Genomic DNA, 27,813 nt, shown 5'->3' with positions numbered 1-27,813 from the left:
ATTTTAAAAAACTCCTAACGCTTCCGCTACAAAGGATTGTGTTTGACTCTCCTGTAAACGACTGATGGCCTTCCTAGCTAGCGATTCAACTAAGTCATTTTGTTGAGTCATCGTATATTCATTGCTACAAAGCATTTGACATGCAGTGGCATAGCTAGAGGGGGCATCTGTCCCCGGAATCCAAGGAGCGCCAAATTGATGTTACGACATTTTAGAATTAAATGTTTTCCATCCTTGGCAAGCAATAGGTGGCGCGCATTCTTCAGTTGTCCCTGGGTGCTGAAAACCCTAGCTACAACTCTGTTGACATGTGTCAATTGTTTTTAATCTCCTACTACAAAAGGAATGCTGCAGGTTGCTCCTTACTCCTTATGTAAAACACATAGTTTTCAAGGTCACAGGCTAAATTTGCATATTCCCAACTTTGTAAGCATTATAATTTTCCTTTATAATCTCTTCCATTTCCTTTTCTTAAAAAGGTTGTCGATTATATGGTTATTTTATACCGAACCACAATATCCCCTAATTGTTTTGAGCAGTAAATATGCCAGCAAGATGTTCTAAAACTCCATTACAGATCTATAGAGAAAATGTTTTTCCAAACCTAACAGTCGCACTTCAAATACTCCTATTTCATTATCAAATGTTCGTTCAGAAAATTAAAATAAATTTTAACATATTTACAATCAACGATGGGACAAGATCCCCTAAGTCATCTGGCACTTTTAAATGTGGAAAGAGAAGAATTTAAAAGGATCGACTTTGATGAAGTAATTGATAAATTTGCTTCATCCAAGGCAAGAAAAATGTATACACAGTAATTAATTGTATTAATGTATTATAATATTATATTATTATTAATAAACATATCTACTTATCTATAATATAAACTTTTAATTGTTTAAAAATTGTACTTTTTAAAAACAATGACATGTAATTGTATTTTAAAAACAATATGTAAAATAAATAATATTTTTTTAACTAATTCTAGATCATCGTATGTCTGATTTTTCCGCTGACACAGATACATTTCTGAATCCAATGCTAGTGTAGTTAGGTAGCGACTATTCTTAATATATTTTAGAGTATTTTATGGCAGATTCAGCATTTTAATATTATTTGCATTATTTTTTTATTACGAATATATTCTATACATTATATTACTATAAGTGTTTTTGTGGGGGGGGGGGGGCGCCAGCTACGCTTGCTACGCCACTGTAGGTAATAGACATTTTTTGGTGGCCAGGGAAAAACTATATAAGACTGAAGACAGCATCAGTTTCTCAGTTCAGAGTCGACTGCGCAGTACTGAGATACCTCCACGTGAGCTTTGCTCTTAGATGCACTTTGCATTGCATTGTGTTTAATATTCTTAGTAGTGTAGCTATTGATTGTGTTTCATGATACTGAGAAGAACTGGACATGTACTTTTGTGGAAAGTTCCAAAACTGCAAAGTGTTCCTTTTGTAAAATAAATTTTATCAAGATATCATCAGCTACAGGTGTTTGCAATCTATTAAAAAACCGAATATACACAATAATATTTTTATACTTTGCATAATTTAAAATTCCCCCCCCCAAAAAAAAATCCCCCTTCAGATTTTAAATTACGTCCAAAGGGGCATTTTTTTAACATTTTTTGTGTTACCTTTATTTATTAAATATCATGACATTTGCACTTAAACCATAAAATTCAGTTCAGTAGCACTGTCAGAAAATAATTTTAAAATGAAAGAATTTTAGAATTTCCGATACACAGTTCCGTGCCCGCTGGAAATAAAAAGGTGTCCCTCCTTTCCGCCATAGAATGTTGCCATTGCTGACTTTTAAATCGTTGAGTTTGTTACCGAAAAATTCGTCAAAATTTTACAAAATATGAAATTGGTAATAAAACAAATTCCAAATTTCAAATTTGGTCTTCCACATGCCCATATTTGTAGGACAATTACGTCATTCAAAATTCGATGTCTCTATGTACTGTTGTTTTATCACAATGCGAGAAATATAAATACATTTATGCACATTTTTCATTATTTAATTTCTTCATATATAATGCAAAACTCTAACATTTGGTGGCAACAGTTTGAAAAGTGAAACAGACATTTATAGTGATTCAATGCAAAATCGCAAAACAAAAACAATAGTCCTTTAGGGACAAAGCCCTTTTGGACTAAAAAAAACTTACTGTGACAGCAGTTAGATGTTCAAAATTTTCAATTCTTCGTATTCTACAATGTGTTAGATCAATATCCTGGGGGAAAAAATTATAATCTATAGCATAAAACAATTTACTTCAGAGATTATGATAAAGAGATATTAAAAAGACAAGGCAACATTTCAATAAAGATTATGACAACACTAAAATAATATGAAACAGTATGAAATTAATATATCAGTTATTTTAATTAGTAGCTTATTAATAAACAAAAATTTGTTTGAAAGAAATAAATAATTAGAGTTTATAAAATTCTAATAATACAGCTGTTCAGAGAATGGTTGAGTAATTTTTGTACTTGCATATTAGCACAACCATTTTCGTGGAAATTGCTAAATTTTCAGAATGCGCCAAACTCTGTCAATCATGCCTTTTATAATTTTTCAAGTAATTATGCGCAGAACAATTTTTCAGTTTTAACAAAAAATGTAATTTTTATATATTCACTTCAAGTTCAAATATTTTAATTGATAAAATATCATATTTTTGACTTGAACTCAATTTTAAGCTATGTGCTTATTGGATATGTATACAACAGAAGAAACTGCTATACAATTTTTATAGGAACAGCATATTTTACTGCAAAATTGTTAAAAGGGACAATTGCTTGGAATTTATTCTTAAAGCATATCAAAAAATTTTAAATTTGTTCTTCCACAAAATTTCCACAAAACAACAATATACTTGTAAGTAGTTTTATTGATTGATTTTCATGTAAATGCCTAATTAAAATGCAAAATATGTATGTAATAATATTTTTGAAATTATAATTGACATTTATGATAGCAAGATGGTTGTTCTAATATGTAAGTACCATAACTTTTGCTAATCAAGACAAATTTTAATCAACCTTCATTACAAGACTAAACACTTTCGAAACCCTGAATCTGATGTTGTTGTCTTTTCCATGTTTTCATGGAAGAATGGTAGCCAGAGCCTCAAGGAGGCTGGACTTCTACTTACACCCCAGTTTTGAGGGAGAGCACCCTGGGGAGTAGTCCGAGCACCTCCCACCCCTCTCCTCTATCACCAAACCACATGAGAGGTCTTTCGACTCACCATATATTTGGAGTGCCCCCATGCCACAAAGACACTATATATTTACAAACATCCAGGCCTTCTCCGGGATTCGAAGCCGGGTCCTTCCGTACTGCAGTAAGCTCCCATAACCACTACATTGTCTAGGCGGCACTCAATATGATATATAATAAAACTAAGTAAAATACTACAATGACTATATGACAAAATGATATAAAAAATAAATAATTCAACAGAACGCAAGTTTAAAGCTAGGCTGGCACAGTTTTCTGGGCAAAGATACTTGATTCAGGAAGTGAAAGAAATTGAATAAATTCAAATGTAATTTAAACTAAAATTTTAAGTATGGTGCTACTTTAGAAAATGATTAATAAAGTACCATACATATTTACCTTTCATATACTCTTATCATGTTGAAACTGACAAATATCTTTTATTTGTAATTATTTTTGGTACTTGGTACTTTCTAATTATTTGTACCCTTATGAAGAGTTGCTACTTTGTAAATTGGTAAAAAGTGCTCATTTGGCTATATTTATTAGAAAATTATATAATAAAATGAAGCATTTTATAAAATTTATAAATTTGGAACTGAGAAGGGAAAAAATGCAGCACTTGTGACTTTTTAGAAATTGTAGGAAAAAAAATAATATGTTGATAAATTTAACAAAAACAGCAGTATGCATCTTCTACCCTTATGCACCGAAATATTACCCACGAGATCTTTTATCAGAGGTTTTGTTTGACTAATAGTGATAAATGTACCAACTTAAGAGTGTTTTTTTTATAATAAACTCAGCTGAGAGTTCCAAATAAAATCTTTAGCTAAGATAATTAAAAAGAGATTGAAAATGTTAAAACGTTTGGCAGGTTGTCTCTGGGATTGTTCCAGGTCAACACTAAAATATATAAAGCATTTATTTTACTGGTCTTTTGCTAATGCTGTGAGATTTTGATCACAGCTCCAAAGAACTTAATTAAAAGATTGGAAATCTTACAAAACCAGGCCCTAAGACTAATTACTGGGACCCTATAGATGCAATGCTCCTTTTTTTACAAGCAAAAGACCTATTAAAGCTATTATTAATAGGAAAGCTGCACTGCATTTTGAGAAATTAATGAGAATTGGAATTCCTTTTTGGCATTACTACAGAAATAATCACATGAATCTTATAACTCAAGATGGATTCCTCCAGATGATGAAACAGATCCAACCATGAACTGGAAAATGAGATTTTTCAGAAACACAGTACATCTTTTGGAAAATGAGATTTTTCAGAAACACAGTACATCTTTGTAGTTGATTTGGAGAAAGATCTACTTAAATCTACTCAATGTAGTTTGAAACATCAAATATCTCAAGACACTTTAAAAATTTTTACCTCTGAGATTATATATACACTTTATCCTGAACCTGACTGGTTTCATATCTATAGGAACAGTTCATTTACTAAAAGTCACTAAAGGTTTACTAAAGGTCATTGCATTCTATCCAGTTTTCATTCTACTTACACATGGATATGTACAGAACTGCTTTGGATGGTAAGATAATGGCTATTTGTGTGACCCTAAGACAGATTAATGCCCAATATTTCAGTTTTAACAAAGTGAACAAAACCAGGCCTTAAGACTAATTACTGGGGCCCTATAGATGCAATGCTCCTTTTTTTACAAGCAAAAGACCTATTAAAGCTATTATTAATAGGAAAGCTGCACTGCATTTTGAGAAATTAATGAGAATTGGACTCCAGGGCATCCTCTTGAACTCCAGGGCAGAACTACAGTTTATTGGATGAGGAGTCTGTCCAAGCTTCAAGGAAATCTTTGAATCCCTGATTCTTTTGGAGAAACTGAGACTAAGGAGTGAAAAGACTACTACATCAGATTCACGGTGACTGTGGCTTTTATGAAGATGATCAGGCTGACAAACTTGCAAAAAAAGCACAGAAAGCATTCAGAAGATATCTAAAAATTGTTCTTATCATTCTGCAAAAGTATACATTCATAAATTTTTGAAACAAAAATGAAGAGGTGAACCTATGATGCATGTCTCAACCAAGAGCTAGAGGGACATCTTGGAAAGGAAATTACCAGACAAACCATGGAAAACAGCTGTGGCCAGTTTTAGGCTTGAAACTGGTCACAACTGCTTTGTGAGATATTTCTATTATATTGACATTCTTACCAGCCCAAACTTCCCACTTTGGAGCTTAAATGAAGAAATGAACAGGATCCAGATCAGAAAGGCCCAGTGAAAATTCTCTGAGGTGGATAGGTATTGCAGCATTAGAGGCCAAATAATGAAGTATTGAATTTTTAGATTATACATTCCCAAAGGGGTGTTTTTTTAACGTTTTGTGCATTATCTTTATTTATTAAATATCATGTTCTTTGCACTTAAATAATAAAATTGAATTCAACTGCAATATCACAAAATATTTAAAAGAGCATATCTTTAAAATTTCCGATATACAGTATCGCACACTGAAGATACCCCTCCCCAGTACAGTGTTACCATTGCTCGCTTTGAAATTGTTGAGTTTCTTAAACAAAAACCCATAAATGCTTTACAAAATATGAAATGATAACAAAACAAATTCCAAATCTGGGCTTCCAGATGCCCAAATTTGGATGGAGAAGTACGTTATTCAAAATTTGATGGCTCTAATACTATTGTTTTATCACAATGTGAGAAACATAAATACATTTATGCAGATTCTTCATTATTAATTTTTTTAAATATAATACAGGGCTCTAATATCTGGAGGCAACAATTTAAAAAATGATTTGCCGTTTATAGTGAATCAATGCAAAATGCAAAAATGAAACTAATAACACTTCTGGGCAAATTGTTCCTTTGGACTAAAAAGAGTAAAAATTCACAATTCAAATTAATAATAATAATAATGAGTAAATTGTGATTAATAAAGTAATAATTAGCTATAAAACAAGTAAATATATATATATTTGAACTTTTATACACACATATGTGGGTTGATTATTGTCAATGCATATATTAAACAAAGCGTGCAAAACTTGATTCTACTGACTATCAGAACGGATAATTAGAAAGTACCTCATTTATTCTTACTCAATATCACTTATTTAATATAAAAAAATAATTACTACACAGCCCAGAATATAAGATATTTTCTCCCTTCAAATGCCTTAGTGAAAACCCCATTCGTCTTACAAGATTTACCTCAGACTTATATATTTTAAGATACATCACTTATTACTTAATTAAGTAAGATATTTTCTCCCTTCAAATGCCTTAGTGAAAACCCCATCCCTCTTACACGATTTACCTCAGACTTACATATTTTAAGATACATCACTTATTACTTAATTAAGTATTAAATGAGATAGAACTACTTTAATTATCTTATACAGTACAAAGTCTGAAATCCGGACGTCCATTATCCGGAATAATCTAAACCCCGGATCTCAAAGCCATAAACATTTTTGTTTGTATGCTTTACGCATGCGCATTTGATTTTTCCTTCCAGAATAAAACATGTGGAGATTTTCACCTAAAAATTCCTATTCTTAATTTCACTTAAGCACTAAATAAAATACCTCGTTATGGAAAAACAATCATGTAAGCATAAATTTGTGAGATTAATAATTTGGCTCTGTAGCAAAGTGTCTGCGGTACTTATGTATTATCGCAACCAGGTTGGCGCGATTTGTAAGTTTGAGTAAAAAAGTGTGAATAGAAAGAAAATGTACATTTATTAATTACAGATAATTTTTAATACAGTTTTTTAGATTATTTTGTTTTAAAATATAAAATAGCAATTAAACCCTTCCGGTTTCGAATTTGAATAAGTTGCAGAATTATTTTTTTGGCGGAAATCTTTTGGCTATTGCTTTTAGCACTGATTGAAAACCGTCTTCGCCATTAACAGCTTGAGCTTGGCGCCATATAAATTCGATAAGGTATGAGTCAAGATGATGACGGGCTGTTCCTCTCTGTTTTTTGTTGCGCCATTTGGCTGAGCCCCACATGCGCTCTACATGTTGTGTGTGAATGCCCGTGTTGGGATCTACAAAGTTATATTTGTGATTAACAGTTCCATGCAGAAATCCAGCATTTTCGAACTCACTTGTATTGTATCCTTTCCAGCAATCCGAATAAATGATGCTTCCTTCCTTGATATTTTCGCAAATTTTTTCCATGAGGGTAACGGCGCTTCTGTTAGGTACAGTAACCAAAAAAGTCTCTTTCTTTTCTCGGCAAATTCCGCCGAAAACCCATTGCTGTGTAGTACACGCTCAGTGTTATTTTTTCTTTTTACAAAAAAACTTTCGTCTATTTCCACAATAAGTCCTTCGCCACCTATTTGCTTTCTTTCTTTTTCATCCATTTCAAGGGCACATATCTCCCACATGTAATTATTCCAATCTATAACAGTTTTATCAGCAATTCCCATCTCTTCTGCACAAAATTTAATTGAGGTTAACTTTTTACACCAACAATAAATGAAGCGCACCGCTGTCACAAATGAAATTCGGCTACCTTCAAACCAATTTCCGGTTCTCACACCCAAATGTTGATTGCACTCTTCGACGTTACATTTCCAGAAGATTTGCTTTCCAAAATACAGTTTCATTTTATGAGAATTTTTACAAGTACGTTCGTTCGGTATAATTCCATATCCCTGCAACAATTCAACAGCATCTTTTTCACTCGCAGGCAGATCCCAAATACCCATAGTTAAAGTATTTCAGGGCATTCAATCTAACCAGTAAGAAAAATAATTTCTTTACGAAAAACTACGTATAACACGTAGGGTTGTCGTAAGTTGTTTTTTTTTTATATCAGGAATTGAATAACAAGAGTATGGTAACCTTTTATGCTAACATTACGATTAACAATGATTATAGATTTTTAAATGCTCTAAGAAATGTTGACGAGGAAAATTTCAACAAAAATTTCTTTTCATATGCTAAAAATAGATTTTGTTAATGAAACTCATAGGCCAAAAGATTACATTTAGTGATATTTTAATTAAGAATAACTGATACATTATTCACAATAAACCCAGAAGCGGCGGCAGAATATGTCGGCACTGGACAGCAGAATTTAGGGAAGATGAAATTTTTGGAATTTGAAGAAGGACCGAGCGGCAAAATTAAGGGATGAGAAGTTTTTATGATTTAGGGAAAGCACTGAGATTCAAAGTTTAGACACGGTGAAAATTTAGAACTTAGGCGCTTTGTAGCAGAATTTAAAACCCGTAAAGACTGCACCTGGCGGTATCTAGCGCCATCCCTAGATAAAGCCTTAAGTATACGTGGGAGTTTATTTATTCAGGATTCAGATTAGTTTTAAGCATGTGCAAGAAATAAATGTAGGTATAGTAAATAATAAACTAATACAATTCAGGCTTAATTCAGTATGTAATAGGAGCAACACAAAATTTAGCGAAACAACTTGGCTTTCGTCGCCAATCTTGTGATACACAGCCAATAATGTATAATAGACGCTATTAAGCTAGGCTAAAATTATCTTTACTGATTCTAAGGTATATTCTAAAGCTTGAACTTTCGATTAGGTCGAAAAGAGTTTTCAATTCTGGAGCTGCCACAGGATCTACAAAGTGAAACCATGTTTCGATGTCTATTAAACAAAAAGTGGAATTGTTGCAAAAAATGGATAGAGGCATATCCATAATGTAGCAGACTGCGACATTTCCTAATCTTGTAATTTGATCCAGCTTATTATTTTCTGAAGATTGTTATTATTACAGCAATTTTATAAAAACTAAGCTTGAACTTTCGATTACGTCGAAAAGAGTTTCCAATTCTGGAGCTGCCAAAAGATCTACAAAGCGAAACCATGTTTCGATGTCTATTAAACAAAAAGTGGAATTGTAGCAAAAAATGGATAGAGGCATATCCGTCTCAAAATTGTGCAAGGAGTATTACATTGGAAAGTCAGCTGTATATGACATAATAAAAAAGAACTTTTTGAATTTTTGGTGGAAGCAACTTTAATAGCTTACATTGAAAGAAATGTTTAATAAAGTAAACAAATAAATATTATTATTATTATTATTATTATTTTTTTTGTAAATTCTGACACTCTTTAGATCAAAATTGTTCTTTATTTCATAAATTACGATTTCATATTTTTAATTGTATAATTTCTGCATGCCATCTTACCAGATTTAAATTGATGATCTATTATCCAGAAAAATCCCAAATCCAGAAACGCCGAAGTCCCGACGAGTCTGGATTTCGGACTTTGTACTGTAATACATTGGTTTGTGTAATTATGGCAAAGCCTCAGGGGCTATCTGCCTAAGGAGAGGGACACCTTCATGGAGGACTTTCTAAGGGAAACTGGCTCGTATACACGTTACACATGAGGAAAACCATGAAAACGCCCATGCAGCCAGCTCGTTCAAGGGATCCGAACTTCAAACCGAACTACCAGTGTTCAGCGACTTTACCTCTGTAATACAATGTTTAGACCATTTTTTTCTTCATAAAGTATACTTAGCATAAAACCTTACATATACAGTTATTTTCAGATATAAGCCTTTTTCTATTCGCGTAAAATATTTTAAAAACTAGGTTAATCTTGTATGTAAAGCCATTTTATATTTGAGTCAATACTGTACCTGCTTTAAGTATGAATAACTATGAAGTTGTTTTAACAGACTTATTTTTTGTTTTGGCATATTTTCTTGACACTAAGCATCATAAGTTTGATTTGATTTCTTTTCTGGTGATAAAATCGTTTTTACAACCATGCTTTGCTTTTCATCTAATCACACTCCCCTTTTTCTTTTCTTTTTCAGAACCAGACATATTATTAGTCTTAATCCTCTCTTTTTTGTGTGTATCACTTTTCAAAGAAAAATATGTAAAGAAATCACATAGCGAATATTAAAAAAAATTATTGGGAGAAAAAAGAAGTCTTTGCTCTTTGACAAAAAGTAGTGCCACTAGTACTTTTTGGTTAAAACTGTCTGATGTAAAATGTCTTATTGTAAGGTTGGACATCTGCTAACAACATAACCTTGACATATTTTGCAATTTTGTAAGTGTAGAGACATTAGGTATTTTTTGGGGGGGAAGCAGACAAGATGAAAATTGAGCAATCGCCTTTGCCGGTAATTGAACCATGGACCTCTGGAATACTGGCCCAGTGTGCCACACCACGAAGGCACTCTAGGAAGGTGGTAGAAATACCTTATATACTCCCCCTTTTTTTAAAGGACGACTGGGGTTTTTAGGGAACCCAATCGCCAAATCCTGGATGAGGAGAATCATCATCCAATACCCTTTTTAGTTCAGGTGCCACTGTAGAGTCCAGGTGGATTAACTTCTATCTATATACTGGAGTAGCAGAAAACTACAGAGGAGAAGGGTTCACGTACCATTTATTAACTCTTTAAAATTTACAATGTGTCAACTCGGCGCTAACAAACTTCGCCTCTACTTGGATGGTAACTGGGTCAGATAATTGAAACTAAAAGCTGGAATATTAACAAGTGATAAAACTAGCCTACAGGGTTCAGCGAGATCCCGTAATTTCAACTCCCTTCTAAACTAGTGGCAACAAAGCAATACAATTAAGCCACTTGAACCAGCAATAAGCAAACGTACCTACGGCAGAGACAGCAGCTAGAGCCTCTCTCTTTTTCCTACTGAAACTCGGCTTTTAACTACTTCCTTCACAATAGAAAATTTGCATTCGTTCACTCGCGCGATAACATTTAACTATTCTGGCACTGACAATTATAGAAATGAAGCCTTATAGGAAAATTTCAAATAAAACTTTAAATTAATAGTTAAAATAAATATAAATCCCTACAACAGCATCATACTTTTTTTTTTTTTTTTGTCTGGAAACATCAAATTTTGAAAAAATGTACATAAGTTGCAGGAACTTTTGATTTACTTTAGACATTACTTTTTTAATTTGAAAAAACTCTGCAGCTGAGGTGTATCGATTGCTTGCAGAAGCATAAGGTGAGGTTGCCTTAGTAACAGAAGTTGTTGTGAGTGGTTTCAAAAGTTTAAAAATGGCAAACTTGATATCAAAGAGAAAGAATGGAGTGGAAGGATGAAAGTGTATGAAGATGTGGAATTGGAAGCATTATCGGATGCTTCCAATTTCACTGCTAAACAAAAGCAAAACTTGCACAGATTGATTCAACAAGCAATTTCACATAATTGAAAATCATTGAGTATGACTGAAAAGCAAGGAAATTGATTTCCATATGAAATGTAACTGAGAAATGTCTAATGCCAATTTTTTACACATGGAATGCTGCTTACCAGGCATAAATGAAAGGTTTGTTTTTTGCATTGTATAGTCAGTGATGAAAAATAGATCCATTACAATAACCCAAAGAAGAAGAAATCCCCTGGCCATATTTCAACATCGACAATGAAGTTGAATATTCATAGAAAAAAAAAAAAAATCACACTGTGTATATAGCGAGATCAACTTGGTATCATGTATTACAAATTGTTCAAACTGAACGAAACTATTATTGGAGCTCTCTATTGTACACAGTTGATTAGATTGAGCTGAACACTCAAATTAAAATGTGGCCCCTACTACTCCAAACATGACAAAACTTCTCCTACATCATAACGCTCATCCACATGTTGCGGAGCTGGAAAAAAAAACTATTCGGAAACATTTGATTGAGGAGTTTCCCCCTCCTGCTGTATTCACAAGACATTGCTTCTTTTGATTAGTACTTGTTTCAATTGATGACACATGGTCTGTCCAAACATTGCTTCACATCATATGAAGATACAAAAAACTGGGTTGATTTATGGTTAGCCTTGAAAGATGAAGCATTCTTCCGACATGGTATCCATATGCTGCCAGAAAGATGGAAAAAAGTAGTGAACTATACTTTGAATAAAACATAATGTATCATTTTTTTCACAATAAATGCCCAATTTTTCATAAAAAATGGTGGAGACTTATTTGTACTCCCAATACTTCTACACAAACAGAAAGATGTTGCTACCAAATGTTACTGCCATGCACTATTTTTAAGGAAATATGACAATTATAAAAAATGGCAACACTTAAAACACTATTGGGAATTCTAAAAATAGGTTGTTTTTAAATATTCAGCAATTTTCGCGTTCAGCTTTATGTGCCTTAAGTGTGAAGAAAGTGATGTTTAAGGACTAAAGTTAAAGAAAAAAAACATTAATAATAATAACAAAATAAAAATATAAAAAAATTTGACAGGTTTAAGATTTTAAATTACACCCAAAGGAGCGTTTTAACATTTTGCGCGTCACCTTTATTTATTAAATATGTTCTTTACACTTAAACCATAAAATTCAGTTCAATAGCAATGTCACAAAATAATTTTAAAATGAGCATATCTTTAGAATTTCTGATACACATTTCCGCGCACTGGAGATAAAAATGTCTCCACCCCCGTAGAGTGTTGCCATTGCTCGTTTTTAAATCGTTGAGTTTGTTAATAAAAAATTCCTTAAAGTTTTACAAAATATTAAATCAATAATAAAATAAATTTCAAATTTGGGCTTTTAGATGCCCATATTTGCAATAGGATTACGTCATTCAAAATTGTATGGCTCTAGGTACTGTTGTTTTATCACAATGTGAGAGACATACATACATTTATGCAGATTCTTCATTAGTTAATTTCTTCAAATATAATACAGGGCGATAGTAATTGGTGGCAATGATTTGAAGAGTGATACAACCTTTTAAAGTTTTCAACGCAAAATAACAGACGATCTTCTTATTAAAACATAAATTTTATTTTTAGTTTATGGAGATATATAATTTGAATACAATCTTTTAGTTACAAATTTTTCATACATCTACTAGCTGGTAAAACTTCCAGAATTACAATTTTTAACAATTTCTTTCGTTGCTAAGCAACGGTTACATGATACAAATATGGCGTTGCCACTCCAATAATAAATATAGTTATTTGTTCAATAATAAACTATTTCACCCCTTTATACTAAAAATGTGTAACTCATCTTATTAAGAAAAACAATATGATATGACGAAATGAGAAAAGATTGAAAAAATTAATTTCAATATTTAACACTATATTAAGAATTCTAAACATATGTTGCTTTTAAAAATCTTTTGATTTTGCAGTTGAATTTTGTGTAGCATGAGAGTGAAAAACTGATTTTTAATAATGAAAGCTAAAAAGATAAAAAAAAAGTTTGTCATCTTTTAAGAAAATTGAACACTGATATGATAAAACTGAGGGGGGGGGGAGAAGAAGAAGAAAGAAGAATGTAAGGTAACTGTTAGCACAAAAAAAGTTACATTAGTAGAAGAGAACTCAACAATGAACAGGTTAACTGCATACTTAGCAAAAGCATAAAAAAGCTTTGATTCAATGTTAAAATCTGAATATTTATAGATTTCTTTTCTTTTCTTTTTGGAGTAAGAAATTTTATAGAAAATTTAAAAATCAGAAATTTGGATTTGGAATATTTTTCAATATAGTCTACGCACAACGATAAGAGACTTGGCCACATCTACATCACATGGGGCAATCCCAGCACTTTGTATTAGTAAACTGGGATTAACAGCACATGCTTTATAACAATATAATTTGGATTCATTCATTTGCAATCTTGAATACATTCTTTGCACTTCTCCTCTCAGTAAAAATTAACTCTCTTCCTAAAAGGGAAGGCCAAGTTTCTTCTAAGTGTGGAGAGATTACAATAGTTCTTATGATTTCATTGATCCAAACACTAGGTGTCATATACAATTTGTTGAACGCTTGTTAGTGCAAGAAATATGAAAGAGCTATCCACCAATAGTTAAAGACTCTCAGCTTATAGAGAAAGTACAATTCACCAATAGTTAGACTTATTTATTCAAATTCATGAGGTGTCAAACCTTGCATTTCAAATAAGAAATGTTTTCTGTTATGCTAAATGCCATTTCTAATATTATGCCTGTTGCTAAAGCAACTTTTAATTTTATGTCTGTTATTTAGTCTTGTATGATTCTTTTTTAGTGCAAACTTCATTATTTACTGTTTTTATTTTAATTTTGTATATGTTATTTAGTTATTTTAGAAGCAATAAATATAAGTGCCTTTTTCTATATCTGTTTCACATTTCTCCTTTTTTGGTGGTGGTGGGGGGTGAGATGATTTCAAGAATGAAGCTATTAGAAAGCAAGGGAGAAGGAAAAACTTATGAACAAAAATTTCATAAACAAGGGGGAAAACTTGAAAAAATAAAGCAGAGGATATCTAATATCAAGACAGAAACATGGGTAAAGAAACAAGTCAAAATGATGCTGAAAATGCATGATTTGGCTTTAATGGAAAAATAACGATATTTATATATATTATGGATAATAAGCAAACAAAATTATTGGAAATTAAAATTTACTGAAATGCTTTATTATTAACATCAGTATTATAATTATTGTTATAATGGAATTATACTGATTCTCATAATGATAATATATAAAAGATTTCTGATGTGAAATCTTCAATACATACAGTTTCTTCTGGACCAAATGCATGAGCAACTTCTTCACCATCTTCATCCATTTTTTCCTCATCTAAAATATTAATAAATCCATACAGTAACTGCTCATAAAATCTAAATGAAATTTAAAGGTATAATAGTATCTCCATTATCAACATACCAAGAAAATTTAATTCGTACATATTTACGTATATTATTTCCTTAAAAGGCCATCACAATACATTTCTTTTCTAGTTCAATTTTTATTTATCTCTCAATGGATCAAATTATTTTTTTACGAAACAACTTTTCTACAACATTGCACTAAAAAGATGTACTGAGATAACTATATACTGATTTCATTGTACAGTAATTAATCTTTTATTGCATCAAGTATAAATAAAACATAATGTTTTGGTTTGTGGGTTCCATGCTATACGATATTCACAATAACCCGATACCCTACTGTATCAGATAATAGCCTTCAACTGTATTTACAAAACAAATGAGAACTTGAGATTACATCAACCTGCAATGCCGAAAAACTTCATTTCATCAATATCACAGATACAACATATCAGAATGTTTTATAATGTTCAAACCTTAATTTTAGCATATTTGTAATAATGATAGGTGGCAAAAAATAATAAGCTGAATAATAGATAAGGAAGAGCATAATTTGCTATGTTAACTAAATTTCTTCCAAATTTAATTCTTTCTCTCTTCCTGCTGTTATGCAAATGAACAAAAAACAGTATGAACAACACCCTGTTTGAGGCTTCACTTATTGTTTAGGTAAGATAGAAAAATTTTAATCCCGCTCCATACCGTCACAAGCACTCAAGGGCCACAAGTGTGGTCATGGTTACCTTCAGTCAATGTATTATCATTGGCCATGGTTGATTCCCTAACATAGCAATTTTTTGAAAGTGACATGTGGGAATCTCAGGTAATCAGGAGAAAATTTACTGTTTTGATACACATCTTTTTTTTCTGGAGAACACCTGCATTTTATTATGCATAAATTTTGAATTTTGAAAACAAACAAACAAAAAAAAAAAAAAAAGCTGATGATCCAGAGGTCTGGATATTAGATCAATCCAGATTTAGGACTTTGTAATACGTGTCATCATAAGAATGACAAAACTAAAAGTAAAATAACAGGCTCAGGGATAAATTTTAATCCACAAAGAGATACATCTGTTAACCTGCAATGTATGAAAGCTAGCATTCTATAGTGCATAGCATTCTACTATGCTTTATATCAAAAGGAAGTATGCTGAAAACGGGACTGCAATGTATGAAATGATTAATATTTCATACATTTCCAAAGTATTCTATAGAATGCCACACAACAAACAAGCAAAGCATGAAATGAGCATATCTTTCTATAACCTTGTCATGACCTTTTTTTCCATATTTTGCCTAAATAGCACTTGTCATTCTAGAGAACGCCTAGGTATTATACATAACATTTACGGAAAGTACATAACAATTCTCACATTTCATACTTTGCCAAAAATGCCTAGGTATGTATTCCAGAAAATACTGACATTTCTTACATTACCAGTAACATACGGATACATAATAAGATTTGAAACTCATGCAGAGTTGCAGCTAGGGTTTTTAGTCCCCAGGGACAACTGATGATTTCATGCCCCCTCCCATTTGCCAAGAATGGAAAATATTTAATTCTAAAATTTTATAACATCAATTTGGCACCCACCCCCAGAGGTTGCACCCAAGGACAGATGCCCTCCTTTACCTCCCTCTAGCTATGCACCTAAACCAATGAGAACTTTTGTTACCTCAATTTTTTGGCAGCCTTTATGCACTGGAGTGGAAAATTTAAAGACGAGTTTTTTTTTTTTTTTTTTTTTTTTTTTTTAAATGTAAAGTTGTGAAGTATTTCACATTGACCCATATCATACTGTAAGATCCCCAAGATGTGGAAATATGAGACAAGTGAGCCAAACCATCCAAGCAAGGAATCAAAAGAATAATAATCCACTTTATCAAAAAGGTAGCTGCGAGCACAGCTGGGCATAAGATAGAAACCTCCAGGTTGAGATGCCAAACTAAGATAAATCCAGTCTTTAGAAAGGGATAGGTCACCTCTGACTGTGATGCAAGAATTAGTGTTCTGCCCATGCTGAAGACAAGGTTGTCAAGGAGCTATTGAGGCATTGTGGTCCATTCCTCTTACAGCACCGATTTTAACTGCAGAACCGTTATTGGTGGCTAGTCATGTGCTGCCAAGCGTCTCCCAAAAGTTCCCACCTTTTTTTTTTTTTTTTTTTTTTTTAAGATTTAGGTCTGGGGACCTTGCAGACCAATCCATGCATTGAATATCTTCACTCTCTAAGAATGCTATTGTATGATGAAATGTTGCATTGACGTTCACAAAGAGGAAGTTTGGACTCAAAGTACCCCTAAATGCATGTGAGGCAGAACCTCGGTACATCAGCGGGCACCTTAAAACTCAACCTTCTTCAAAGATGTGGAGGTCAAAGTGAAAGCTACTAAGAATTGCTCATCAGACTAAATTGGCTCTAATCCATACAAAACTCGACCTCACTCATAGTGTTGTGTAAGAAGACCACATTCGTATATCTGTTTGGCAGCTACTAAGAATTGCTCATCAGACTAAATTGGCTCTAATCCATACAAAACTCGACCTCACTCATAGTGTTGTGTAAGAAGACCACATTCGTATATCTGTTTGGCAGCAATAAAATGTAATAGTGGACATTCAGTAGTCTGTTGCATATGCCTTGTGATTTCACCTGAAGTCTGCTGCCAATTTCTTCTTGCCCGTAGGACAATATACCAGATGTCGTCAGCTGTTCTTAATAACGGATGACCACAGCTGCTCCTGCTATTTGAAATGCTCTTCAGGCTCGAAATTTCTTCTAACTTTCCAATGAAGCAACCTTAGATTGCAACTCTTCCTTCTCCTCAACTTCCAAGTGGCTGTATCACACTGTAGGGCAACATAACTTCATTGAAATCACTAAACATGCAACAGCTTTCACCGAGTTGCTGAGTATACAATGCTCATGTATTTTAAACCCTTCCAACACTGTTTCCCCTGTATCATGTGCTATATATGTGCATATGCTAATGAACCTGTCTTAAGTTTATGTCCCAATTGGTCTTTTGGTCCATTCTGTTGCCTTGTTCACTTTTTACGCTAATTCCTCTGCCTCATCCTTAATTTTTTCACACAAGTGTACTCATACACCTAATCCTTAATTTCCTAGGATTATAAATGAACCAAATGAACTTTTACTTGGTTCATTTGCACTTAGCAGCTGAAGAACGTAGTTCAAAAACTATTGAAACTAGTACTGCAAAAAATTTTTTAAAAATTTACGTTGATTCTTAATGTTGGACTTTATTTTTGACTCTTCTCTCAGTTTTCAAGAGGTAAAATTAGTAAAATAAAGGGAGAGAAATATGTAAGCAAATGTGATAATTATCAGAAATTTAATTCTCTGAAGTTTTATTTTATTTATTTATTTATTTTTTTGCAAGGGGGGTACTATTTCAGATCTCCACACGGGGTGCTAACAAAAATCTAGAAGTTGATTGAAAAAATGTCAGTAAGAGATATCTATTAATAAATGTATATAATATGGAAACAAAGGATATCTACTCATAAATGCATTTAATATGGAAACAAAACAAACATTTCTTCAGACATATTTACATTATGTAAACTAAACAGTAAGAATTATAAAGCCTGTGACTTGAGCTTAGTTAAAATACAGCAAGCATATTTAATGGTATTTAAACAAGCAATTTTGGTACTTCCTTATTATAGAGTCCCCGAGATTGAATCTCTAATCAATGAGGTATGTTGCCAAAATCTTGCCATGTGTAGCATTGTGTTACATTTTTGCCTTTGCCACATGTTCTTATATTAGCATCATATTTTGGTTTTGCTAAGGTTTCTGAATTTGCATTGGTTTTCTAAAAGTATTCTTGCTTTTTTGTGAATATGTGGTTATCAATCTTTAATTAGAGGTGAATGCCATATAATTTTTTTAAGAAAATTATATGGCATTCAAATTTTACCTGACAAATGTGTATTGAAATTTGTCAAGTCTTTCACCTGACAAATGAGTACGTGAAAGTGGCCATAACATAAAACTACACTACCCAACATTGAAAATGCAACACTAAAAAGGATGAAATTCGGCAACAGAGAGAGATGGCAAAGGACAATAAGTGATCTTTATTTTGAAATGATATGCACAATACAGAGAACAGCATTGGCTCATTAGGTTGTAGGACCACCTTGGACAATGATACACGAAGCAACGCATCTAGGTACAAAAACAATTGATGGTGTTCTGAGGAATGGCTCTCCATTCCCTGTCAACCATTTGCCACAGTTCATCTTCTGAATGTGTCAATGGCAGGGTCTGCAAACGGAGTCTAATCACATCCCAAATGTGTTCGACTGTTCAGAGATCAGGAGAGAACGGTGTTAAGTTTAAGCTTATGTATCCTTAGATTGCCAATAGATGGCGGTAGTGTTTGTAAAAAGAAACTGTGATGTTATAATTATGTATATGTATCAGTTCGTCTTTGGTGTTCGTCAATAAACGTTGTGTGGAATAACGCTCCTCTGTTTATTACTTTACATTCGATCCAGTCTGATTTATTAGAGACTTACACATATTTTGTTTATGGTGCCAAAACCCGGGACTATTACGAACCAGAAAATCGACAGACTGAATAGTTCGAAAATGGAGGGCGTTCTTGAAAAATTGAAAAAGAAACGATCGGTTTTAAGACAATTAACAACGAAACTGATAACCAAAGTCGAAACGAATTTAGCAAATAATATTCTGCTAAATGAGAAAATTGAAACAATCAAGGATTTGTATGAACAGTTAATTGAAAAAAATCAACGAACTGAAAAGTTTAGACGTCGAAATCGAAACAAAAGTAACTTTGGAAGAGATTGTAAATGAAGTTATGCTAAGTTAAGAATACCAGGATAAAACTGTCATATGGAGAGGAAGAATGCAACGATTTTTGAAAAAAGAATTCGGAATCTTTTAGAACAGTTCATCAGAACGAAACGGCTAATGTTGCACTTCCAGTTGAAGCGAAAACAGTGAAGTTGCCACGTCTGCAAGTCGGAACTTATTACGGAGATTCGTGTAAATGGTTGGACTTTTGGAACCAGTTCAAAAATACAATTCACAATCATAGTGGATTGAGGAAAACTGAAAAATTTGCGTACCTAAAATCCTTACTTGGTGGTAATGCTTTAGCTGCCATTTCCGGTTTAACTTTAAGTGACCAGAATTATGATTCTGCAATAGAAATATTGAAAGAACATTTTGGAAGACAAGATGTTGTTATCACATCACATATGAATAAATTATTATCTCTTGAACCAGTGGGGAACATTTCAAATGTTAAAGCACTACGTAAGCTGTACGATGAATGCGAAGTCAACATTCGAAGTTTAGAATCGTTAAACATTACTTCTCGAAGTTATGGAAATATTCTCCGTCCTATTATTTTGCAGAAATTTCCAGAGGAATTGAATTTAGAATTTAATCGAAGTCGAAAAATGGAAGCAGGATTTGATATAAAGGAACTTACAGAATTCTTAAAAAAGGAAGTTAATTGTCGAGAAGCTGCAAGTTTAATGAACTCTGCGAAAACTAGTAATCAGGAACCATACATTCGTCAACATGAACAATGCACGAAAGTATATCCAAATTATAAACCGAAAGTTCCGACTGCTTCAGCTTTATCAACAATTGGATACAAATGTATATTTTGTGATAAAGAAGACCATACGAAATATAAATGTACTGAGGTGAACTCTGAAGAAAAACGCAACATTTTGAAACGTACAGGAAAATGTTTTCCGTGTTTTGGATGCAAACATTTAGCTATTAACTGTAAGAACAAACAGTTTTCCTGCAAAAATTGCCACGGTAAACATCATGAAAGTGTGTGTGTAAATCCCGCATCAGCTGTCTCCAGTGTAAAAAATATGGAAACCGAAACATTGGCGGAAATTGTTCAAAATTCTGCCAAAACTGGATCTAATATTATGTTTCAAATGGTATATGCTGTGGCTGAGGGCAGAAATAATAATTATATTGTGAGATGTCTTCTTGACGGCGGTAGCCAAATCTCTGCAATTTGAGAAGATTTATCAAGAAAATTACAATTACCAGTGAAAGGAGAAACTGTTTTAAATCTGCATACCTTCGGTGAAAAGAAAGGGAAGCACTGGCGTCAAAAGAAAGTTGAACTTACGCTCCAAAATATTAATGACCCTGAAAAATGCATAAATATCAAAGTCATTGAAGTACCAGTCATAACAAATGCCGATATACGAGTACCAGATGTAGAAATAAAATCCAACCTCCAAGCATTCGGCATCACTTTGACAGACTGCTGTGGCGCCGATGGAATGAGTCATATTTCCGTTTTAATCGGTGCGGACATTATGTGGAAAATAGCAAGCGAAGATATAAAAAGGATAAACAGAAATGCCGTAGCGATGAAAAACTTGTTTGGGTGGTGTATACAAAGCAAATTTTCTTCATCAGACTTTCAAATCCATGATGCGTGTTTAAACGTAAATGTAGAAGAGAAACTTATAAAAAGCGTTGAATCGTTTTGGGATATTGAATCTATAGGAATTAAAAATATTTCTGACAAAGAACAAAATGAAATGGCCTTGCAAATATTTAACAACTCAATTACACAAAAGGGTGATAGATACGAAGTTAGATTTCCATGGAAAGATCAGAATGTGACTTTAAGGGACAATTTTAAGAATGCTGAAAGACGATTTTTAAATCTGATTAAACAATTTAAATCGAACTTTTATGCGCAATATAAAGAAGTGATTGACTATCAGTTTAAGGAAGAAATCATAGAAAAGGTCGATCTTAGTACTCCATCTGGGAGACGAACTTTTTACATACCTCACCGTGCTGTCATCTGTGAAGATCATAATTCTACAAAACTTCGCATTGTTTACGATGCTTCTTCAAAGGAAAAAAATCATGAATCTCTAAATGATAATTTACTACAAGAACCAAATATTCTTCCTGAACTTTTGAAAGTTTTAATAAATTTTCATTGCATTTACGCCAGATATTGAGAAGGTGTTTTTGCAAATTTCTGTTGCACTTGAAGATCGAGATTCAATGTAATTTTTGTGGATCGATGAGAATTCAAGTTTGAGCAATCCGAGAATTCAAGTTTATCGGATGTGTCGTGTAATTTTTGGAGCAAAATCAAGTCCATTTTTGCTGAGCGCTTGCATTAAGCATCATTTAAAGAAATTTGAAGACATCCATCCCAGAACTGTAGAAATGTTAGAAAACTTCATGTATGTTGACGATTTTATTTGTGGATCAGATATGGAGGAGGAAGCTATATAAATATATCATGAAGCCAATGATATAATGAAAAAGGCATCAATGACTTTGACCAAATGGAATTCTAATTCGGATACTGTAAAAAACCAGTATAAATCAAGTGACAACTTCGTTAGCCTTTAAATTGCCTGACTTTGATTCCCCCTCAAAGATTCTTGGACTTCAATGGGATACAATTAAGGATATATTCTGTTTTAATGCTCAAGACGTTATTGATTTCATCCAGTCAAATGACCAAACAAAACGTTGTGTTTTAAAAGCCCCTTCAAATATCTTTGATTCTGTTGGGTTTCTTGCTCCATATGTTATTCAAGCAAAAGTTCTGTTTCAGGATTTATGGCTGAAAGGTGTTGATTGGGATGAAATTATACCACCAGAATTGCAAGCCAAGTGGAACAAATGGTATAGGCAACTATGTGATCTACCTAATATCCAAATACCTCGGTGGTATTTTCGTGATGCTGATGAAACGCCTGAAACACTGGAACTACATTGTTTTTGTGATTCATCTCAAAGTGCTTACGCAGCAACAGTGTACGTGAAATTCCGTAGCTTAAAATATTCTGGAGCAAGTTTAGTGATAGCCAAGACCAGAGTGGCACCGCTGAAAAAATTATCTTTATAAAGACTCGAGCTTATGGCAGCAGTGTCAGGTGCAAGACTTGTAACTACAGTTCGTGTGCATTTTCCTTCATCCATTTAAGGATAGTGCTACATCCATTTAAGATTCATTTATGGACAGATTCTCTTATTGTGCTTCACTGGATAAAGAACTCACCACGGCGATGGAAAACATTCGTACAAAATCGAGTGTCTGCAATTCAAGACAAAACATCCCCGAGTATGTGGCATCATTGTCCTGGCTCAGATAATCCGGCCAATAAAATCACACGCGGTGTTAAAGTGAGTGATCTAGCAGTAGATCAAGTGTGGTGGCATGGACCTCCATGGCTTCATCAAGATGAAATAAATTGGCCTAAAGTGAATGAGCATTGTAACATAGTAGATAGTGTTGAAGAAAGAGTTGTGACTCAAGTTACTAGCAGTGTTCAACCTTTACAACCTGTGTTAAAAATAGAAAACTTTAGTGACTTAGGTAAACTTTTAAGAGTAATGTCATATGTATTTAGATTCATTAATAATTTAAAGTCACAGAATAGAGTGATTGGTCCTGTCACCAAAAATGAAATATGAGATGCTATGTGTTATTGGATTATCTTATCACAAGGTGAGTATTTTTTTGCAGAGTTGAATGATGTTAAATGTAAAAAACCATTGCCTCATAATTCCAAATTGTTTGGGTTAAATCCAGTAATGGATGAAAAAGGTTGTTTAAGAGTTGGAAGTAGATTAGTAAAATCATCATTAGATGTCGATGAAATTCAGCCTATAATATTACCAAATAATTATTTTTCTCGTTTAACTATTTTGAATTGTCATGAAAAGGTACTTCATAGTGGTGTAAATGAAACTTTAGTGCAAGTAAGAGGGAAATTTTGGATTTTAAAAGCTAGATGTCTTGTAAAATCTGTGTTACATGATTGTAGATTTTGTAAGAAATATAATGCTAAAGCTGGACACGAGATATCGGCTCCTCTTCCTGCTGACCGAGTGGAGAAAGCTCAACCATTTGAGGGATTTTGCTGGCCCTTTGTATTTAAAGGATGGTACAAAAGTGTATACGGTCAAAAGTGTATACCATAATCCGGAATGATCTACAATCCGGACCTCAAAGCTAAAAACTTTCTGCGCATGCGCACAGGCGTTTTATGCGTGTGCGCAAGACCCTGACTACTGCGCATATGCGTGTGCGCAAGTGCAGAATACGTTTTCACCTGCGCATTTAATGTATAACGGACGGTGTAAGCTAAAATTATCTACTTATCTATTTCAGTTAATGTTAATGATTGTGTTGTTCCTTAATCTTCGAATTGGATCCCGCTTATTTTTTTTGAAGACTCTAAGAGCAATTTTATAAAAGTAAACTTGAACTTTCGATTATGTCAAATAGAATTTCTGATGCTGGAACTTCCAAAGGATCTAAAAACGAAAGTATGTTTCGATGTCCAACAAACAAAAAGTGGAATTGCTGCAAAAAATGGATAAAGACATGAAGAATGTGACAGAGAGGTTAGTGAAAACGAAAAAATTTCGATTGACAAGTTAGTCGGTATTCTCGGCACAGCAATTAACGGGACTTGAATAGCGGAACTTTGTAATTGAACAAGAAATTATGTCTGTTTATAGAATTAAAGAGAAAGTATTATCACATAAAACGAAGCAACTTAAACAACTTACATTGAAAGAAATGTTTAATAAAGTAAACAAATAAATATTAAGCTTTTTTTTTTTTTTTTTTTTTTTTTTTTTTTTAAATTTTGATACCCTTTAGATCATAATTGTTCTTTATTTCATAAATTACGGTTTCATATTTTTAATTTTAGAATTTCTGCATGCCATCTTACGAGATTTAAACTGATGATCTATAATCCGGAAAAATCGATAATCCGGAATCGCCGAAGTCCCGACGAGTTCGGATTAACGACTTTTGACTGTATTTCATTGTTTACCTGTGCAGTGACTCGAGAATTCCATTTAGAATTGTTATCAAATTTAAGTACAGAGTGTTTCATTCAAGCCTTACGTAGATTTTTTGCACGTAGGAGTATTTGTAGAGTTATTTATTCTGATAATGCTAAAACATTTAAAACTGCTGATCATGAATTAAAATATTTGTATGAATTGTGTAAAGATGAAAAAGTTCTAAATTTCCTTGGAAAAAATGGGTTTGAATGGAAATTTATTGTAGAAGGTGCTCCTTGGTGGGGCGGATTCTGGGAACGTTTGGTAAAATCTGTAAAAACTTGTTTAAAACGTATCTTAGGTAAAGCTTCTTTATACAGTTAAAAGTCGTTAATCCGGACTCGTCGGGACTTCGGCGATTCCGGATTATCGATTTTTCCGGATTATAGATTATCAGTTTAAATCAGGAAGATGGCATGCAAAAATTACAAAATTAAAAATATGAAACCGTAATTTATGAAATAAAGAACAATTATGATCTAAAGGGTATCAAAATTTACAAAAAGAAAAAGCTCCAATATTTATTTGTTTACTTTATTAAACATTTCCTTCAATGTAAGTTGCTTCGTTTCATGTGATAATACTTTCTCTTTAATTCTATTAAACAGACATAATTTCTTGTTTAGTTACAAAGTTCCGCTGTTCAAGTCCTATAATTGCTGTGTTGAGAATACCGACTAATTTGTCAATCGAAATGTTTTCGTTTTCAATAACCTCTGGGTCACTTTCTTCACTATCGGAAGCGAATTATAATGACGAGGAACTTGATTTAAATCATATCAAAGACAGAATGAAATACTACACTTAGTATGGAATTATAAACCAAATAAAATAAAAACATCTGCCCTGAAGATAAGGATAGTGCTGACAAATCAACTTCCAATCCGCCGCGTGAAATTGATAAACAGATTTCGGATCTCAAAACATACTTTCGTTTTGTAGATACAAATTACATATTAGTAAATATATATCGGAAATTCTATTTGACATAATCTTTCTAATCTATCATAATCTAATAATGACGTTTCTGCCCCCCCCCCCTCTGCCGCAGAGCAGCGTGAAATTGATAAACAGATTTCGGATTTCAAAACATACTTTCGCTTTGTAGTAAATATATATCGGAAATTCTATTTGACATAATCGAAAGTTCAAGCTTACTTTTATAAAATTGCTCTAACAGTCTGCAAAAAATAATAAGCCGGATCCAATTCGAAGATTAAGGAACAACGCAATCATCAACATTAACTGAAATAGATAATTAGATAATTTTAGCTTATAACATCCGTTATACATTAAACGCGCATGCGAAAACGTATTCTCGGCAACATTAACTGAATTAGATAACTTTAGCTTAGCGTGTAACTCCGTTACAATTTAAACGCGCATGCGCACAAACATATTCGCAGCCGTAAGGGTCTTACGCGCTCTCGTAAACGCCTGTGCGCATGCGTGAACGCGACGCATGCGCAGAAAGTTTGTAGCTTTGAGGTCCGGATTATAGATCATTCCGGATTATGGGTGTCCGAATTAACGACTTTTGACTGTATTATGAAGAACTGTGTACAGTCTTAGTTGATGTTGAAGCTGTTATTAATTCTAGACCTATAACGTATGTATACAATGAACGAAATGAACCTGATCCTCTTTCACCATCTCATTTTATAACTGGATCTAGATTGACTGTTTTACCTTCACCTGAATCTAAACTAGAATCTACAAGCTCTCAGTTGATTAAGAGATGGAAGCATAGGCAATTATTATTACAGCATTTTTGGAAAAGGTTTTATAAAGAATATTTGTTGGAACTAAGATTAGTCATGTTTTCAAAAACTCCGAAGAATTCTCCCGTGTTTAAAATTAATGATGTTGTACTTGTACGAGGAGATAATGTGAAACGCTGTAACTGGAAGATAGGTAGGAATAAGGAATTATTTCACGGAAGAGATGATAGAATTAGATCTTGTGAGATTCAGTTGGATAAGGGTGTTGTTAGAAGACCAATTGAAAGACTTTATAATCTTGAAGTTCAGTAAAGTAATGCATCCGTTTAAGGATGCATGGGGGGGGGGGAAGTTAAGTTTATGCTTATGTATCCTTAGATTGCCAATAGATGGCGGTAGTGTTTGTAAAAAGAAACTGTGATGTCATAATTATGTATATGTATCAGTTCGGTTTTGGTGTTCGTCAATAAACGCTGTGTGGAATAACGCTCCTCCGTTTATTACTTTACATTCGATCCAGTCTGATTTATTAGAGACTTACACATATTTTGTTTAAACGGTGGCCAGGGAAGCATCTGTACACCTTGCAGAGCCTGTTGGCTGATGCAAACAGTGTGTGGTCAAGTATTATCATGCTGATGAAGGCAATAGCCACTCCCTGAAGGTAGGAAAGTGTCACAGGCTGCATCACATTATCCACATACTGCAGGGCCATCATAGTGCCCTGAACACAAACTAGAGGTGATCTGGAATCATACACAATAGCCCCCCAAACCTGTCATGTGGTGGGGCGAAATTTGCATAACTTTTGGGCTACTCCTTCTTGGTGTTGCATTTTAAATGTCAGGTAGTGTATATGTTAAGAAGAAACCATTTGGAGGTGCAGTGTTTAAAACTGGGGAAAAAAAAAAAAAATAGCCTCTGTGTTGGAAATTGGTTTTGTAATTATTCAACATATGCAAAACGGATCAACAATCTATTCAGAATGTTGGGAGGAAAATAAAATGGAGTAACTTAAGTTTAGTTATAACTTAAGTTATAAAATGGAGTAAGAAGTTGGTTACAGTCATTTTACTGTGAACAGTACGTACAATTCTGTAGACCTAACAACAGGAGCTCACACCAAAAATAGGGAAGAATGTAGGATTTAGCCAAGTAGTGTAATAAAAACACGGCTCGGCATCACCTCAAATCATATCTTTTGGAACTTATGTGCAGAAAGTACATTGGAAAAAATTACGTTTTTGATGAATTGTTGATAGCAATTTCGGAAATATGGCCATGTCATAACAATTATTAAAATATTCATAGGGAACAACACGTAAGTATTCTTGTTATTATT

The 27,813-nt window shown here is 33.2% G+C and overlaps 1 protein-coding gene across 7 annotated transcripts in view; it reads right to left on the bottom strand.

The window, feature by feature from the left end:
* sds22 (protein phosphatase 1 regulatory subunit sds22) overlaps window positions 1–27,813 on the bottom strand; it is a 75,986-nt gene that overhangs the window by 25,398 nt on the left and 22,775 nt on the right. For 4 of the 7 annotated variants that reach the window (XM_035374416.2, XM_035374418.2, XM_085815041.1 and 1 more), the window contains exon 3: window positions 2,186–2,251. In XM_035374416.2, the coding sequence (XP_035230307.1) occupies window positions 2,186–2,251 (66 nt within the window). Of the gene's footprint in view, window positions 1–2,185; window positions 2,252–14,766; window positions 14,829–27,813 lie in introns of all 7 variants that reach the window. The other 3 variants (XM_035374415.2, XM_035374417.2, XM_085815040.1) reach the window with 1 other exon arrangement.

The sequence above is a fragment of the Stegodyphus dumicola genome, chromosome 4 (assembly GCF_044657685.1).
Source record: "Stegodyphus dumicola isolate Sdum_Otavi_A_Nest chromosome 4, ASM4465768v1".
NCBI classification, from domain to species: domain Eukaryota; kingdom Metazoa; phylum Arthropoda; class Arachnida; order Araneae; family Eresidae; genus Stegodyphus; species Stegodyphus dumicola.
The sequence above is the reverse complement of the archived record's forward strand: the minus strand, read 5'-3'. Positions and strand labels throughout refer to the sequence as shown.